General features: G+C 36.8%; 2 protein-coding genes and 1 long non-coding RNA gene across 4 annotated transcripts; 1 reads left to right on the top strand and 2 right to left on the bottom strand.

Annotated features, from left to right (window-relative positions):
- Nucleotides 1-4191: 4191 nt before the first annotated feature.
- On the top strand, nucleotides 4192-8348 carry LOC137743923 (protein PMR5-like). The gene is made up of 5 exons (XM_068483851.1): nucleotides 4192-4595; nucleotides 4920-5091; nucleotides 5799-5977; nucleotides 6408-6566; nucleotides 7845-8348. The coding sequence occupies exons 1-5, from the start codon at nucleotides 4270-4272 to the stop codon at nucleotides 8185-8187; spliced, it is 1179 nt and encodes a 392-aa protein (XP_068339952.1). The 5' UTR covers nucleotides 4192-4269; the 3' UTR covers nucleotides 8188-8348.
- A 2062-nt stretch (nucleotides 8349-10410) lies between these two features.
- On the bottom strand, nucleotides 10411-11638 carry LOC137741958 (uncharacterized). The gene is made up of 3 exons (XR_011069352.1): nucleotides 11455-11638; nucleotides 10981-11180; nucleotides 10411-10788 (listed from the first exon to the last, which is right to left on the bottom strand). It is a non-coding gene; the product is annotated as an uncharacterized lncRNA (long non-coding RNA).
- A 553-nt stretch (nucleotides 11639-12191) lies between these two features.
- On the bottom strand, nucleotides 12192-17300 carry LOC137741956 (putative disease resistance RPP13-like protein 1). 2 transcript variants are annotated; one of them, XR_011069351.1, is made up of 4 exons: nucleotides 13274-17299; nucleotides 13085-13180; nucleotides 12659-12729; nucleotides 12429-12571 (listed from the first exon to the last, which is right to left on the bottom strand). XR_011069351.1 is itself a non-coding variant. In XM_068481664.1 (2 exons), the coding sequence occupies exon 1, from the start codon at nucleotides 17213-17215 to the stop codon at nucleotides 13316-13318; it is 3900 nt and encodes a 1299-aa protein (XP_068337765.1). In that variant the 5' UTR covers nucleotides 17216-17300; the 3' UTR covers nucleotides 12192-12457; nucleotides 13274-13315. The 2 variants fall into 2 exon arrangements, 1 of the variants encoding a protein (XP_068337765.1); XM_068481664.1 differs by lacking the exons at nucleotides 12659-12729; nucleotides 13085-13180 and having other exon boundaries at nucleotides 12192-12457; nucleotides 13274-17300.
- Nucleotides 17301-18682: the final 1382 nt, after the last annotated feature.

Below are 18682 nucleotides of genomic sequence, written 5' to 3'. Positions count from 1 at the left end.
AGACAAACTTTGCAACTTCCTGTATAAACATTAAAACATATACTGGCCATGCATAAACATTCACAGCTAGGTTCACACATGCAATGCAACAATCATCTGTATCACATTCTTTGAGATCATTAACTTATATTTCTTTAAATAATTGATATGGAGATAAATGCAAATTTATTTCTCAAAAATATATAAATAAATAATTTCTTCATAAATAGTGACTCAGATCAGTCTATAAATGAATATTATTAACCATTTTGTTATAAGTCGTCTACAAAACCGAATCATGCATTACGTAAACGGAACAGATTTCCTTCCTGCATCCGCTACCGGAAGGAATTGCCTCACTTACCGCCTGCTCTTATTCCCATGGATATGTTCAGAAACAAGAACATTCTTTAGGAAGTGGATCGTTGACGACAGTAGGCCGGGAGGGACAGATGCTACTAAAAAGCCGATTATCGCATGGTTTTAGAAGCCATACTTGACCCATCCGACTCCTTAAATTCGTGACTTAGCAAATAAAACAGACTATTCCGAACGATTTCCTCATGTCATTACCAGCTACGGATCATATTTGACCGCTGAATCAATGTAACACATCATTGTTTACGGTTTATTTTATTTCATGTTCATATATTAAAATGAAAGCATACAAAATCTAAGAATATTTATGAAAATTAACAATTTGAAAAATAATGGAGAGATGAAAGGAACCAATTCTTGCTTGTTGAGCTGTGGAAACTAAACTTGTGCCGTCAAATACGTCGGACAAGAAAACCTCACTTCAATAAAAGGCAAGATTCCAAGGCCTCTTCTCTCGTTGGAAAACTATGCCTCAAAAAATCTAAAGGAAAATCTATTTAAAATAAAGAAAACTAATGAAAAGAGTTTGAAAACTTTGAATTTTAACTATAAGAACAAAATAAAAGGTAAAGTGAAAAGAACCAGGATTGACCTTTTAGTGTAAAAATATGATTTTTCGTTAAAATGAACAGTACTGAAAGTTTTTCGTTAAAGTTCGCTTAAGAATAAACCTCGAAAGTTTAAATAAACTTTATGGTGAGTAAACCTACAAAACAACCACCAGAATTTTCGTTTTCATTAAAATAAAAAAGATTTTCCATGCAGCTGCCACGAAAGGACATCGATTGTCTACTAAAAGGGCAGAGGATCCGGTCCGGATCTCTCCCATCAAAGGCCTAAGATCAAGTGATTCAGGCCGTTGAAATTTGATCAAACGGTTACAAATAGGAATGTCCTCTAAAAATTATAATAATGGTAACCGTTACATCAAAATTCAACGGTTTGAATCACTTGATCCTGGACCTATGATGGAAGAGATCCGGACCAGATCATCTTCCTACTAAAAGCGTACTTAGGCGAGGGTGACATTGAAAAGTAGTTACTATTCTAAAATAGAACTCGTTTGAATATGCTTTTAAAATAACTAAAAACGTTTTTGGTAAAAATGTTTTTGGAACAAATTTTTAGTAAAAATACAAGTAAATCTTAGAAAAACACTTAAAGTGTTTCCTGGAAGAAGCACATAACTGGTGCTTCTTGTAGAATACACTTCAAGTGCTTTTGGAACCCTTTGATTGTAATTTTTTTATTAGATATTGAGGGAGAGTGGAGCTGGACACATAGGTCCGGAGATAAATATGTTTAATCACTTGAATTTCAAATCTCTTCCGACTTTTTTTTATTATAAGAAAGTAGTTTTGTACACACGCTTTTTTCCTCCTTGTACACATCTTTCTTTACTTTGTCATTAATTAGTTCAATTCCAAAGCTAGGAAATAAAATATAAAAACGTGCATAAAGAAAAAAATAAATGTGTGAAATTCATTTATCTTTTCATAACGCTAATAACAATTATCTTTACTTAATTGTATGAACTTTGATCGAGGAAAAGCCAAAGAGGGTCTCAAATTTTACCTAAAAGTTTTTGTCATAATTGATAAGCCCGAATTCATGAGCATGAATGTGATAATTTAGATGGTGATGTTGCACGAGGCTCGTACCTTTGCTTTCCATAAAGCAAAGTATAAATTACAAGACTGAAGAATGGTGTTCTATGCATATGTTGTTAAGTAAAGCAAGGCACATTTTGCTTTCCAAATGGAAGTTTGCCCTCTTTCATAAAAAGGTGCACACCTAGATTATTTTTCTCTCTGCCTCCTTTTTACAAATCCCTCTTCGAATCTACGTGTTTAAAGTCGTCTGACATTAAAATACAGACTACTAAATTCAAATCATGTGGCTCTCATTAACCCATCCAACCAGCCCCCCTCACATAAAATCAAGCCCTTGAACGGCCTAAATTTCTCTCTCTTGAACAATCCAAATTTTGAAATCCATCAGCTCCAGATACAAAAATCCAAAGAGAATCTTAATTCCCTTTTTACAATAGATGGGAGATAAAAAAAATCCAACCAACTTTGAGGCGCCTAATAGCACTCATTTCCCAGCGTACAATTGATGGGAGATAATATAGTAGCACACCGAGAGGCCCCCATGGGCACCAAGTTGAGATTACATCATCCCACATTGCCTGCCTCCCGCAACACACAACCTTGGCCAGTTGCTCCCAAATTTAAGTTCATGAAATCTCTACTATTTGAGTAGTTATTGTACGAATTATAAATCGTTTGGTGCATCGATTTCATTAAAATTAAAGAGAGTATAACATTATTAACAGTGGCAGATTCATATATTCATATTTTACATGGACTCTGAAAAAGCTCTCAACCCCTTTAAGATCATTTTTAATCCATATCAATGACTTACGTGCGTTCATTTTTTCATTGTTCACATTCGTCTTTATTTTTATACCTCGATTCTCTTTAATATAGTCAATACAAAGCCTAGCTTTTAAACAAGAACAATACTTAGTCACTAAAGGATGAGTAAGAACTCTACTCAAAATTCTTCGTGTTCGAGACACATAATTTTGTGCTTATAATCAAAATCGTTCATATTATGAGGCACTTTGTAAAGATCATATCAAAAAAAAAAAAAAAAAGAGGAATTAAAACTAATGTCGTTTAGTCAATCTATTATAACAAATACGTAGACAATTCGTAATATTTTTACTAATTCCGTTCATATGTTTTTATAAAGTTCGATAACTAAACAACCTTAGTTTAATTGATTTTTGGCAGATATGATCTTTATAGAGTGATTTATAATATGAACGGTTATAATCATAAGCACAAAGTTCTATGAATCAACAATGAATATTTTTTAGTAGGAACTATACACGTCCTTTTAAGTAGCCAAATATTATTCTTTAAAAAATGAATCATAGTTTGGAGGGATAAATTGCACAATTTGACTGTTTTAAAGTGACATTATCAACTCTGTAATTCTACATTGAAGATTAGGAGCAATGCATACGCATATACCAACTCAATCCATACTCTTAGACAAAATATGCGTTCACACACCGTTTTTTTCCTTTGATTCACACATGCATACATTGCATTTCTACCGTACGTCAATGTATATAGCGACTTTTAAGCGAATTACATTCACAAATTAATTTGTACAAATTTCTTCAAGATACATCAATCCGTTAATTTCAATAATGTATGCCAATACACCGATGTATGAGATTCACTGATGTTTGAACGGTTAGATTAAAACTAATAAAATTTAACCATACAATTCAACGATTCAATACAATAATGTATTCCATACACCAATACATTATAGAATTTTCTCGTAAGAACACCATATTCAACAAGACCCCACGATGATTTGTGGACTAAACCACCTTTTTAGCATTCCAATATGAAAGCAAGAAGTGTCGGTTCAGCTTACAGGCTTGAGGGAGGGGGTCCAAATCATAATCTCACACATTCACCATCACCAATCCCCCTCTCAATTTTATAACTCACGTGTGAGTATGAACCCATCTCAGCCCTTCACAAGTGATTTTTTAATGTGATTGGAATACAGAGTAGTATATTGTGTGTTTCTATACAAGTGGTGAGATTATTAAAAAGGTAATAACGTAAAAAATAACATTTTCCACCACTTATTTAACAACATGTAATATAGCACTTGTGTTACAAATAGATGGAAAAAATTTCCCACATGCACGCAACAAATCCAAAATCCCCCTCCATTTTTATATAAAAGACCCAATTGCATTTGCAGAATCAAGATATCAACTTTTGCTCTCAAATTTGCATTACTCCGGTACTCTCTTCTTTTCAGCTTTGGCTTTTTCTTCATTACCCAATCATCTCTCTTCTCTGCAAGACTGCAATGGCTCTTTTGTGCTCCCAATCTATTGCTTCATGCTTAGCTCTTTTGTGCTTAGTTTTTGTTCAATCCCAATCTGCCATAATATACAGCATGAAGAACCACCACCACAACTTCCACCATCACAGAACAGCTCCGATGTTCCAAACCAACCAATCCAATTGCGCATTGTTTGCAGGCACTTGGGTCCAAGATGACTCCTACCCAATGTACCAATCTTCCGAGTGCCCTTTAATCATCGACTCTGAATTCAACTGCCAAATGTACGGCCGCCCGGACTCCGATTACCTCAAGTACAGATGGAGACCCCTCAATTGTGAGCTCCCAAGGTAACCAAAACTGCTTTCAAAATGTGATTTTGAGACATGGGTTTTTGTTGGGTTTTAGATTCTGAGCTCCCAAGGTTAAGCAAAAGCATTTCAAAAGTGATTTTATGAAACTTTAACGAAAAACTTTCGGTACTGTTCATTTTAACGAAAAATCATATTTTTACACAAAAAATTTAATCTTGATACTATTCACTTTACATTTTATTTTGTCCTTATCTTCAAAACTTCAAGTTTTAAACCATTTTCATTATTATATATATATATATATATATTTTTTTTTTTAACGTTTTGGTGACTTTTGGTGTATCTTGTTGTTGTTGGTAGGTTCAATGGGGCTGAGTTTCTGCTCAAAATGAAAGGGAAAACAGTGATGTTTGTAGGGGATTCACTTGGGAGGAACCAATGGGAATCTTTGGTTTGTCTGATTTACTCTACCAATCCGCAAACCCAGACTCAAATGGTTAAAGGGGATCCACTCTCAACATTCAGTTTCCTGGTGAGTCCCTTAATTCTTTCTGGGTTTTGGTTTTTTTGTTTCTTGAAGCAATTGGATTCAAATTCAATGCCAAAAATGATTGCTAATGAGACGGACTTCAAACTAGTTTAATTTATAAGAAAGGAAATTTAAATTTGCGTGTAAGAGACGAACACATTATCCTAATCAATTTGCCTAGATTTTAAATTAAAATACGAAACACCGTAAATGGTTATAATTTTTGTAAGAATAGAGATGGTGTGGGAGAGTTTTTCTTCCCATATCACATAAATGCTCATCAACACATTTTCATATACTATTATTATTGTAGGAACAAAAAAATTGCAAGACTCATTTATTAAATGAACAAATTCATTTTGCATTTTTTGACAATGGTTTGAAAATGCAATGCTATTTACACATCCGTTTATACTTTTTACACATACTTCTCAATTTTCGACCGTCGAATCGAAAAAATTATATAAATCAATGACAAAATTAACAAATGTGTGTGGTAGACAAAAATGAGAGTGAAAAACACTTTCCTTCGAAAATTTAGTCCAAAAAATCACGTAGGCAAGATGTTCTGAGGGACCCTTTGGGTCCATTGGTGACGACAGCAAAATATCATCAGCATGTTCGTTGTCCCTAAAAAGTCATGTGCTAGGAAATGAGAGCATTGTGTCGATCCAAACAGAACCTTATTGGGTTTTGCTCCTATGATGCAGGACTACGGCTTGACACTGCAATTTTACAAAGCTCCGTACCTGGTCGACATAGAAATGTATCAAGGGAAGAGAGTTCTGAGGCTTGAGGACATTTCGGAGAACAGCAAGGTGTGGCGGAACGCCGACGTGCTGTCGTTTAACACCGGTCATTGGTGGAGCCACAAAGGAGGTCTCCAAGGGTGAGCAATCCGTGTGTGTTTGTTTATCTTTTGGTACTTGTGTGCAGTGGTAACCTTAGGTTCAAAATGCTAGTGTCCACATTCTGAGTAAAGCATTTGGTAAAGTTGAGTAGATGTACTTTTAGGAGCATAAGTGCTTTTTGGACCAATTAAAGAACTTAGCGCTTTCTTACATTTTTATCTTGCTGTAGAACTGCATCTCTATACCAAAAAGTTTACCAAAAGTTGTAAAACGTTTTATGGGTTTGTCCAAAATGTTTTTGACATGCACCAAAATGCGTAGTTTTAGTGTTCTAAACTTATCATGCGTTGTTAGACGTTTTAACTTTAGATTATAACAAGACATAATCAGTTTGAATACCAAAATAGTGGTGTACTTATTTCATGTAAATCATTAGAAATTAAGATCATTGTGTTTGAAAACGTGTAGGTGGGATTACATGGAATCAGGAGGGAGTTATTACCAAGACATGGACCGTTTGGCTGCTTTGGAGAAAGGGATGAAAACATGGGCGAATTGGATTGACTCGAACATCGACACCACAAAGACCAGAGTTTTCTTCCTCTCTATTTCTCCCACACACTACGAGTCAGTCTCTCTCTCGCTCATAATTGTTTGGTGGAAATTTCACTTTTTCAATTTTCCATGGTTCATAATTTATGTATTGGAATTAGCTATAGGCACTGCTACCTCCAAGCACCAAATAATTGCGAGAAATGCTCTTAAAATGGAATTTTTTGTCACGTTACATTTTAACATTAATTCTCGTACTAATATTATAATATATTATGAAAAAAACATGAGACGGCAGAGAGTTTTACATTTAAGAGTCGTCTTAACATTTCTCTTGCTGGCATTTTTAGATATTTTTTTGGGTTGCTAAATGTTGACTAGATTTCTACCCTATATGTAGGTCGGTCCACTAGTCATGAATGGTCGGGTATAACAACCCGAGGAAGATATTTTATTACAAAAACTGTATTAACACGTAATGTTATTAATTTACATATTATATATAGATAAGTTTTAAGGTTTATTTTTCCCGAACGATGAGTAGTCGGATATGATATTTATAAGTCGATATATGTATTATAATTTGAGTGAATGAAACTACAACTTGGAGGAATGACCATCACAAGTTAAAACTTGTGTAAATAGACCTATTTTGTTTAGAAAATGCAAATGTTTCAGAGCACTGGCTATGTCGGTGGAAAACAGTACACACATACCATTTTTGAAGAAGACAAAAATTGCTAATGTACGGCTCACCAGAGAAAATGGACCACTTCTCTCAAATCTTTTCCTCCATAGAATTCAATTTCTCTAAATTTTTAAAAAATATTATACTCTCTGCAGGGTAGGAAGAATAAATTAATAGGACTTCCGTTTCATGCACAGAATACGTAAAAAAATTTAAGGGCATGTTTGGGGAATAAATTGTAGATGAGTAAACTGTTGTTATTGTCCGTCAGTTATTATCCGATTCTCATCTTGGTCCCGGAATTAAGTTTTTGAGTTCTATTGTCCTTAAAAGTTCAATTGTGTCACTTTGGTCAATCTGTCAAATGTCATTTGCTTTGAACCATGTTTCGTTGTTGAAAGAAGAACAGCAAGTGCTGCTGAAAACCAATCACAAATGAACATGTGTTCAAATAATTGAGTTCGAAAATATATTATTGGATACTTATCGATTTGTGATTAGGTTTCAGCAGCACTTGTTGATCTTTTTTCAGCAGTGAAGCATGATTCGTTTGCCTATCAAAGTTTAGAGGCGCAAATAATAGACTTTCGACGGAATGACCAAGGTGAGAATCTAAGTAATTTGGTAACCATGGTATACAGTCGAATAACATGCTAAATTGACAGCCCAAATGAATGGAATGGGGGTGCAACTCCTACAACCACCAAGAACTGCTATGGAGAAACAGCACCAATGAAAGTGAGCGGAGTAACTTATCCCGGGACTACTTATCCAGACCAAATGAGGGTGATGGACAGTGTGATCCGGGGTATGAGAAATCCTCCGTCTTTGCTGGACATCACAATGCTTTCAGAGCTGAGAAAAGATGGGCACCCATCAATCTACAGTGGTGATTTGAGCCCTCAGCAGAGAGCCAATCCTGACCGTTCAGCAGATTGCAGCCATTGGTGCCTTCCTGGACTGCCAGACACTTGGAACCAACTTTTTTACACAACTTTGTTCTTCTAATTTTTATATTTTATTTGCACTCTAATTAATTAACAAGTTATATAGGTTTTATTTTATTTTGTGACACATTTCTGATGAGAGAGTGCAAAATTTGCAGCTCATTCTTTATCTCTATATTGTAATTTGTAAAGTGATGTGCAAATATATTGTTAGTGTTAGTGAGGAGAAATGAGGTTCTTATTTCCTCATTATTTTTCCAATTAAGAATTTCTTTAACGTTTAAGACTTTTTTTTCTCTTTACTCTTTGGCATCTTCATCCCATTTTCATTAGTTCTAATTTAGGTTCAAAGCAATTTCATTTAAGACCTCTTTGACGATATTATAATCTCTAGATATATTTTGCGGAAGTATGTCGATGCTAGTACTTAGCCAAATTGATTAAAACAGTATGTTCTCTCCTCTCGACGAAAGCAGTCCTATGTGTACGGATTGGATGAGGGGAAGATAAATGAGGTGGATTTGTTAAAGAGAAAATGGGTAGTACGTGGAGCTTCCAACTGAGGCGCTTCTGAGATGAAATTTCCAGTTTCCCAAGTGCTCCAAGGACAGGTCAATGGCATAAAAATTCACCTCCGGCTTTCACATGCATTCCCTCTATTTTTTCAGTCTCTAGCACTGGCGAAGCTATAGAGAGACAAGAAGGACATCCGCCCCTCCCCTCTCTGGAAATTAAGCCTAGGAGCGGTGGTTCCGCCCTTCTGGTCCCATCGAAAGTTATGGTCGTTTGGCCTGCTTTCTGGTTTCCGTTTCCTGCTGCACTGTTTTTTTTTTTTTTCCTCTGAAAAATCCTTAACCAAACGATGCATTTCAATTAGTTGAATAATTCATATGATTATTGGTATTGATTAATTGAATTGTTGGTTTAATTAGTTAGTAGTCATATGGTATATTTACTCTAGGATTAAGAGTCTAAAATCAGAAGAATTAGTGATCTTGCAAATAAGTTGGTGAAGATGGGGAGGTGTGCAAGCTATATGATAGCGTGTAAGCTTCTTATATTAGTTTCAATGTTACCAACTGCAACCGTTTCAGTGGAGAGTTTTTTCTACTATAATATTGTGAAAACACCATTGCGTACAAAATGAGATATCAATGCTTGAGTAATAGCATGATTGTTTACATTGAAAGAGATGTATTTACTTTTATTGATAATGAGTCTATTATGCGACATTTTTATGACGTGAAATCTCGCCGACAACAATTGAAATTTGTTTGTATTGAAAAATTATGAAAAACACTACCATATAAAAGGATTAGGTTGTTGCCATTTTTTTTAACCTTACACTCTTTTAAGTTCGCCTCCCCTCCCGACAATTCCTGACTTCGACAGCTGCAGCAGCTGTGTTACTTCTAGTCACCTTTAGGCAAGCCTTTCTACCCAGTGGTGGACGAAAGGATCACAGTGTCTATTAGTTTTAAGGGCCTTTAAAAAGAAAAAAATTGGAGAACATTCAACCGTACGAAGTTTGATTCTCACAACTTTTTCATTTTTTTCCTTGTTCGCTACCCCTCCCCACCCACCCTGTCTCTCGTTATGTTGATGGTGAAGAAAAATAACGAAAGGAAGAGAAACGTCAAAAAGCACACCTCCACATCTTCTGCTAAAAGATCTAATTACGTGCGGCTTTCCATTGTTGCTGTGAATTTATGGCCGGATCTACAAGAGCATATAACGTATCTACGCAAGCTTTAAGATGGTCCCGGGATAAAGAAAATGAGACAACCTGCCAACGCGGAAGGAAGGAAGTACAGATGCGAGTTTGTGCCACCCATGTTAGGCTTCTGTAGTTCAAAATAAGCAATACAGTAACAATAAACTGCAGTTCCAACCGGAAAAATCAACATTTGGAGTCCTCTAGAAATTAGAGGCAGGGGAAAAGGAGTCTTCTGTAGTTCACACTCCTACGACATATGAAATTTTGTAATGCCTGCTTCTTGTGATAGCTATTCAACATGAACGTCATCTCGGATGCTTTTGCTTAACTTACATATCAGCTGAACAAACTCCAAAATACAGAGATGAAAGTAAAATTCAATGGACAGATTGATCATTGATGATAAAGAATGAACAAAACTAACTATTACAGTTTTAAATAGATACAATTATTGTTGCTTCGTAAATTAATTCTCTCTAAGAAGTATAAGATTTGTAAATTATATAAACATGAATTTTTATTTTTTTTAAATGATATGCAAACTCAATAAAACTGGGATATTGTGAGGGACAAAACTGAAACATATATTCAGTTAACATTTGTTAAAACGAAGCATCATATCCTCTGCATAAGATGTTCCATGGTAAGAGAGAACGTAAATTAAAGCTCATCTGCAGTATCCAACTAAACATCTATTACCAGTTTACATTTGTAAAGAAAAGCGTAGATACACCAACTTGAAGATGATAATGGCATTGAAAGAAGATGAGATTGCAGGCCAACGTATTCAAACCACGCCCGTATGACAAAGAAATATATCATCCCGGGGTTCCATCATCTTCCTTTAGAGATGCATCATCTTCATGCCAAAAATGCTTAGGAAATTGATGTGAGCTAACATCTGTTGCCTCAGACAATTGCCTCTTAAGTTCCACAATAAAGACTCTGCAGCAATGACGCCACCATGTTCAAACCAAATAAGTCAGTGCAGCACATATATAAGTGAATTACGCATTTGTGTTTGTAAAGAAACTCATCCGCACCAACATAAAAGCCACCATATTCAAACGAAATCAGAATGATAAAAAAAAAATTTAAAAATTAAATAAAAAAAGACATCGTCCAAGGGTTACCTACATGATATCTCTTGCACCAGCAAGAAGATCACTAGGACATCGGAAGAAAACTAGAAAAGCATGCCACGGCTGTTTACTCTTGCCAGACAGGCCCAGTAATTAATGCAAGCTAGCATCTCTTTCCTTGGGTAATTCTACTTTACAGTTCCACACCACAGTTAGCTCGCTGCTGCATCCACAAGGGCCATAAATGAGTATGTCCTGGCACATTGTATTAACAGATACTTAGGATTGATTTTACACAAGTCTTGATAACTAATGCTGATTCACGCAACTGAGAAATGGTAAAAAGAATACAGAACAGTTGAATAATGCATCAATATATCTGCAACTTTGATTCTCAAAACTTTCAAAAACATTTCTTCTTTTTCTCTGCCCCTCCCTCCCCACTCACTCTCTCTCTCTCTCTCATCAAAGAGTTTATGTTGGAGATAAATAAAAAGAATGAAACGAAAAGAAACATCAGAAAACACACCTCGAAAGATTTATCTGCACACATCTTTCCATTTGTCAGCTACAATTATATGATCGGAACAACAAGAGCATAAAGTATCTACGCAAGCATCAAGCTGGTATCTGAATAAAGAAAACAAGACAGCCTGCCAATGGAGGAGGAGGAAAGTGTGGATGCAAGTTTGTGCCCCCATGTCGAAAATAGGCTTCTGCAGATCAAAATAAGCAGTATTGATGGTTTTTATTACTATTTTTTATATATAAGAAACATGCATGCTTTCAAATAAGAAATGAATGAAATCCGAAACCTGAATGCGGATGCAGAGAGTTTAACAGATAACAGCACCATTTTTCCCTAAAGTCCAGGAATAAAACATATTCCAAAAGTTCTTGGTCAAAAAATTGTGAGTTTTCGAAGTACCATATATTCTATTAGTGACGCAAGGGATAAGGCTAGAGAATAATTCAGAGCAAACAAGACTTGAGAAAGAAAATGTTGAAAATTTTAATACATTATTTCTGAAACAAATTGCAAAATTTGTAATTTCTGAAACGTTAATACATTATTTCTGTTATGTCTTTTATACCATCTGAAAATGTTGAAAATGTTGAAAATGTAGGGATAATGTGTCTTCTTTGCTGCAAAGAAAAAATTGATCAATATGCTATGATTCTTATTTCTGTTATGTCTTTTATTTTTCAAACTACTGAAGTTAATTAGATGCAAAATACCTGAGAGTGAAATGCCGAAAAGCACAACTTTGTATGAGAGAGACAGAGCTCATACGGATATGATGACTTGTTTGCCTATCTTTATTAAAGGAATGTGAGATATCTTGGCCCAATCTTCTCCCGTCTTATCCTCATACCTTTTCTCCAGGGTGGAACAATAGTCGATCTCCAGGTAAGAAAGCGATGGCGGCAAACTGTTTTGTGGCAGGAATTGGAGTTTTGGACACCCAGAAATTTGTAGCTTTTGAAGAGACGTGAGGTGTAGAAGTCCCTCTGCTGGAAGGAATTCCAGACTCGGGCAACTATAAATAGTTAGATATTGAAGAGAAGTAAGGTGTTGAAGTCCCTCTCGTGGCAGGGATTCCAGACTTGGGCAAACATCAGAAAACACACCTCGAAAGATTTATCTGCACACATCTTTCCATTTGTCAACTATGATTATATGATCGGAACCACAAGAGCATAAAGTATCTACGCAAGCATCAATCTGGTACCTGAATAAAGAAAACGAGACAGCCTGCCAATGGAGGAGGAGGAAAGTGTGGATGCAAGTTTGTGTAGGCTTCTGCAGACCAAAATAAGCATTATTGATGGTTTTTATTATTTTTGATATACGAAACATGCATGCTTTCAATAAGAAATGAATGAAATCCGAAACCAGAATGCGGATGCAGAGACGTTAACATATAACAGCACCATTTTTCCCTACAGTCCAGGAATAAACATATTCCAAAAGTTCTTGGTCAAAAAATTGTGAGTTTTCGAACTAGTATATATTCTATAAGTGACGCCAGGGATAAGGCTAGAGATTAAATAAGAGCAAACAATACTTGACAAAGAAAATGGGAGAGATGAGAAACAAATTGCAAAATTTTGTAATTTCTGAAATGTTAATACATTATTCGGTTATGAAAGAGCACCTATACATGTTGCACTTTTGATGCTTACTATGCTGGATTGATCCTCTTCATACCATCCGAAAATGTTAAAGATGTAGCGATAATGTGTCTTCCTTCCTGCAAAGAAATATTTGATCAATATGCTATGATTCTTATTTCTGTTATGTCTTTTATTTTTCAAACTATTCAAGTTAATTAGATGCAAAATACCTGAGAGTGAAATGCCACAACTTTGTATGAGAGAGACAGAGCTCATATGATCACTTCGTCGTTTATCCGTATGCAAGGAATGTGAGATATCTTGGCCCAATCTTCTCCTTTCTTATCCTCGTACCTTTTCTCCAGGGTGGAACAATTGTAGATCTCCAGGTAAGAAAGAGAGGGCGGCAAACCGTTTTCTGGCAGGAATTGGAGTTTTGGACACCCACGAATTTGTAGCTTTTGAAGAGAAGTGAGGTGTAGAAGTCCCTCTGCTGGAAGGAATTCCAGACTCGGGCAACTATAAATAGTTAGATATTGAAGAGAAGTGAGGTGTTGAAGTCCCTCTCGTGTCAGGAATTCCAGATTTGATAGTCCAGCGATGCAGAGATCGTTAAGAGTAGTAGGGAGCAGGAGCTGTTCCTTGAGCAACGGTGCCCAGATCTCGCCAATAATTTCAAATTGTTTAAGGGAGACAAGTCCTTGTAATCCCCACTCCACTGAAGGCTTCACTTTGTCGCAACCGGAAATTTCAAAATATTGCAGGTTGGGAGGCAAACCCCCTTGGGCAAATGATACCAGATTTGGAAGTTCGAATAAATACAATCGTTCAAGGGCGGTGAGGGTGCGAATTCGTTCGGGGAACGACTTCAAATTCTCGCATTCCCAGACTCCCAATTCTCTCAAGTTGGGAGTGGGCAATCCTCCGTCCGGGAAAGACGCCAGATTTGGACAGCCCACGATTCGCAGGGAGTTGAGGTGGCTTAGGTTGTGATCAACTCCTTCAATAGAAAAGGATTCCAGATTCTCACAGCCATAGATTTCAAGAGTTGAAAGTTTGGGGAAAACGCCCAACGGGAAGGACCTCACTGAATGAAAACTATTCGAGATATCCAAATACTCAAGTGATGTCAATTCGGCCATCATCTCATGAGATAAGAACTCTAATGACGACACGGTTGGGCATTTCCTGAATACCAAACTTCGAAGATATTTCATTTTGGGCAGGCACTGTATTGCATCAAAATTAGAAATTTCAAGTGTGGACAAGAACTTCTTCTCTACTCTCTCTATTAATGGTAACAGACCTGGGCATCCATGAATATATATTTCCAAGGAATTCTGTAAGTAGTCCATGTTAAGACCACTACTACTACTACTGGCCCATTCATCATGCAGATGTAGATATTCACACCCAGACACTCTAAGTGTTTTCAAGCATGGAAGACGATTGGGCAAGTATCCTCTCAGCTTCTTACAATAACTTATTCTCAGCACCTGGAGACAAGGAAAGTCTGAACATTGACCTCCACTTGGACTCGGAAGCCAATCCTCCCACTCTGGCATCTCCTGAAACTCTAGCGTCTTCAGAGACCGAAAGGGCTGAATTACAGAAGCTCCATTAAGATCACCGTAGAATTCAACACCAACCGTCCTAACAAATTTCATTCTTTGGACATGTAGCTCTTTAAGAGTGGGCAGCTGCCCAAAACTTGGTAAGGACAAACAATACTTACAATCACTGACCCACATGAACTGTATGTTAGAGAAGGAATTAGAGCTTCCTAACCAGTTTGGGAAGCTGGTTCCTCCATAGAATCTGATAGTCAGTTTCTCCAAATTTGCAGAAGGTTGGAGCTTGTCAAGCACATCTCTCTCCTTTTGGGAATCATCGGCTTCCTCATCACCCCATGCCAACTCTAAGTCATTGAGTTCTTTCTTATTCTTCAAATTGGCTTCCAAAGCATCCACAACATCAACTACATTTTGCAGATTTGAAATACGAAGTCTTCCTTGAAGATGCTGCAACTCCCTTAATTCTCCAATGCTAGATCCGGTATATTTCCGCACAACAAAATCAGTTAATGTTCTCAAACTCTTTAGTCTTCCAATTTCCACTGGCATCCCTTTTATGTTTGTTCCACTGACATCGAGGTAATGCAAACTACTCAATTCCCTCATATCTGCTGGTAATTTAGTAAGGCGACGGCAACCTGTCAACGTTAACGTCCGTAAATTTATCAATTTTCTCATGTCTGCTGGCAGTTCAATGAGATTATGACAATATGACAACAACAACGTCTGCAAATTGTAGAGAGTGCAAACTGCACCAGGTAAGTTTACAATTGCCGTCCTGGAGAGATCCAGGTAGCGCAGGTGAATGAGATTGCCCACAGAATCAGGTACTTCAGCAACATTTTTATAACGGGACAATGATAAAACCCGTAAACGTTTCATGGATGGCAACAAATCATGTAGAAACTTTTTACTTATGCGGCTCAAAAAGCCATGTATTGAGATAGGTAGGAAGGTCCGCAGACACTTAGCCCCATTTAATGGCTCAAATTTTTTAGCAGCATCAAATTCTCCCCTAGCATATGACAAATGACGAAGTCTTTTAACTTCTTGTGATTCCCTCTCTTCCAACCTGAGAAAAAATCCCCCAGACATGAACCGACCCAAGTCGTTAAGAAGATCATGCATTGTAAAACCATCCTCCCCTGATTTTTGAAGTAGTGATCGTGATACTAGTTCATCAAAGTAACTTCTAGCCGTGTCTTCCATTCTTTGTCCGTTAAAACCTTGCGGAATTAAACCTTCTGCCATCCAAAGTAAAACCATATCTTCCTTCTTGAACTGATAGTCTTTTGGAAATAGTGAACAATACACAAAGCATCGTTTCAACTGAGCAGGAAGATAATAATAGCTCAACCGTAGGGCTGGAAGGATATCACTTTTATCATAAGGTAGCTCCCAAAGACTACTATTTAACAATTTATTCCATTCCTTGAAGTCTCTCTGGCAACGTAGTAGACCCCCGAGTGTTTCTGCTGCTAAAGGCAAACCATTGCACTTGCGTGCAATTTTCTTGCCAATTTCTTCCAAAGTTGGATGTTCATTGTGGTTTTCGTTTCCAAACGCATGTTTTGAAAGTAACATCCAACAATCTTCATGCGACAAAGGCTTCAAGTGTTGAATGGGCACATTTTTCATGAGAGATGCGACATTTTCACTTCGTGTTGTCGCGATGACTTTACTTCCCCTTGCCCCGAAATTAAAAGGAGTTTGGAGGCACTTCCAATCAAAATATTTCTCATTCCAAAGGTCATCCAACACAAATAAGAATTTCTTTCCCTTCAGTTGTTCTCTAAGTTCAACTTGAAGCAAATTCAAATCCGTCATGTTACAAGGTTTTGAAGTGACCGACTCGAGAAGAGTTTTAGTCACCCTAATAGCATCATAATCTTCTGAAACACATGCCCAAGATTTAAGGGCAAAGTGCTCTTTCACCTTATCATCATTGTAAAGGGCTCGAGCAAGGGTCGTCTTGCCAACCCCGCCCATACCAACAATGGTGAGGATAGATACATCATCCTCGCTCGCATCATCAGAGAACAAGACTTTTGATAAATTTTCTTTATCTTCGTCTCTTCCATATACAAAAGGTTCATGAATCAAGGAAGTTGTTGGAGTTCTTTGTGAAACCTTCCTCCCAACAACTTCTGTAAGACCAAGGGCAACTTTTTGTTGCACAAAGTCATCCAGCCTTTGTAATAACCCTTGTATCTCAACATTCATGCTTCGATAAAAATTACTACGAGAAGGAGAGATGAAGTTCAACACCTTTTTGGTTAATTTCTCGGTTTGACCTTCACCTTCCACCTTGCATCGCAAAGCTTCAGTGTCGATCTCATCCAGCAAGTCCTCCGCGTCGAAGACAGCATGCTTGAGCTCGTCCAGCCAGTCTCTCACAGCAGGGTTTGAAATTTGCTTCTCTTCCGCATCGTTGAGCACTGCATAAAGGGTGAGCAGCGTCGTCTTCAGTTTCATGAGGAGTGGTTCATCCAGCTTCTTCTGCCGGAACAAGTCACCGAAGTCGGCTGAAGCAATTCTGTCACACAGCACCTGGATGGAAGCGGAGATAAAAGCCTCTCCAATCAAAGCGGCAGCCATTTTTCTCTTTGGTTGCTTAGTTTGCTAGTAGCTCAATGTAGAAGAAAATGCTTATGAGATTGTAATTATTGATGCATCCCAATTCGTAATCAACTTGTGATTGGTCAGTTGACCAAAAAATGAACTTGTGATTGGTCAGTTGACCATAAAAGAACTTGTGATTGGTCTGTAATTAGTCTTTTGGTTCAAAAGTAGTCCCATGGATCCAGATCTGCATCTTTTTATTGGTAGCCGACAACATCGTGGCCGTTGATTAAAAGTAGATGCAAATCGTGCGGCAATTAAATTTTTTAACTTACACAAACGGCGAGGCGTTGCTTAATGGTTTCCAGCTGGTGCTTTACGTGAAACACGAGGCGCTCTCTTTCTGGGAGGGTGACAAGAGCTTGTGATTGCTCAGTAGTCTGTAATTAGTCTTCTGGTTCAAAAGTTGTCCAGGGATCCAGATCCGGATCATTATGGGGAGCATGGGACCACAACATCGTGGCCGTTAATTTAAAGTGGATGCAAATCGTGCGCCTATTAATTTTTTTAATCTATTTCCCAAATAGCAAGGCACTGTTTAATTGTTTCTTACTGCTTCTCACAAAAAACGAGGCGTTATCTTTTCTAAGGGAGTGACACGTGATACACGTGGCAATGTCAGTCGATGACACTCACTAATTAAATCACCAACACGTGAAATTGTGCTGTAACTGTAAGTAAACACTAATCAATAACTTTTATTAATATTTCATTAACTATTAATAAATAGGAAACTTCCTCTCCTCTTCTCCTCTTCTCCTCTTCGTTTACCGGAAAATCACGTGACAATCCCACCTCTTCTTTTGAGTTGCAATTATATTACCGGAAAATCAGGTGAAACTCACAATTGTTTTGAGATTGTAAATTTGTAATTATATAATCATGTGATTAACCTTTGAATAGTTCTTGTCATTCAATACTACGGTCTGATGGTATTTCTCGTTACTTGAAAGTAAAAGATCTTAGATTCGAATCTCGTGAATAAAAAATTTGATACCAAATTAAAATATCTATTATATGGATTAACCGAACATTTTTTTGTTTAATGTAAAAAATATCGATATACTAAAAAAAAAAAACTTTGAATAATGCTCTGATTTCACTTTTAAAGGCCATCTGGGAACAACTATTGAAACTTCCTATGTCCTCACATGGGGATGGGTCCAGTTACACGTCACTTGTACAGTCCACATGAACAAGAGCAAATTGTTTTTTATTTTATTTTTTATTAAGAGACGAACTTAATTAAGATACAAGTTGTGGTGCTTAAGAAAGATTGACCTCGTTAAAACTTTGTTCGATGAGAATATGTGGGACTAAACTCCGAACAAAGAAAAAAAGATAATTCTCTTTTTACTAACTTGAAGTGTCGTCATTTTTAAATCTTTATATATTAATTTTTTTTCGTCTCATACTTAAAATGAGAATTGTGAGATATTTTCA

Source organism: Pyrus communis, chromosome 8 (genome assembly GCF_963583255.1).
Source record: "Pyrus communis chromosome 8, drPyrComm1.1, whole genome shotgun sequence".
Taxonomy (NCBI): Eukaryota; Viridiplantae; Streptophyta; class Magnoliopsida; order Rosales; family Rosaceae; genus Pyrus; species Pyrus communis.
This window is presented reverse-complemented; position numbering and strand designations above follow the sequence as displayed.

Coding starts and splice junctions, on each gene's coding strand:
- LOC137741956 (XM_068481664.1), bottom strand. CDS start 17,215: ATGGCTGCCGCTTTGATTGGAGAGGCTTTTATCTCCGCTTCCATCCAG.
- LOC137743923 (XM_068483851.1), top strand. CDS start 4,270: ATGGCTCTTTTGTGCTCCCAATCTATTGCTTCATGCTTAGCTCTTTTG. Junction 5,978..6,407: donor CACAAAGGAGGTCTCCAAGG/GTGAGCAATCCG, acceptor GAAAACGTGTAG/GTGGGATTACATGGAATCAG. Junction 6,567..7,844: donor ATTTCTCCCACACACTACGA/GTCAGTCTCTCT, acceptor CTAAATTGACAG/CCCAAATGAATGGAATGGGG.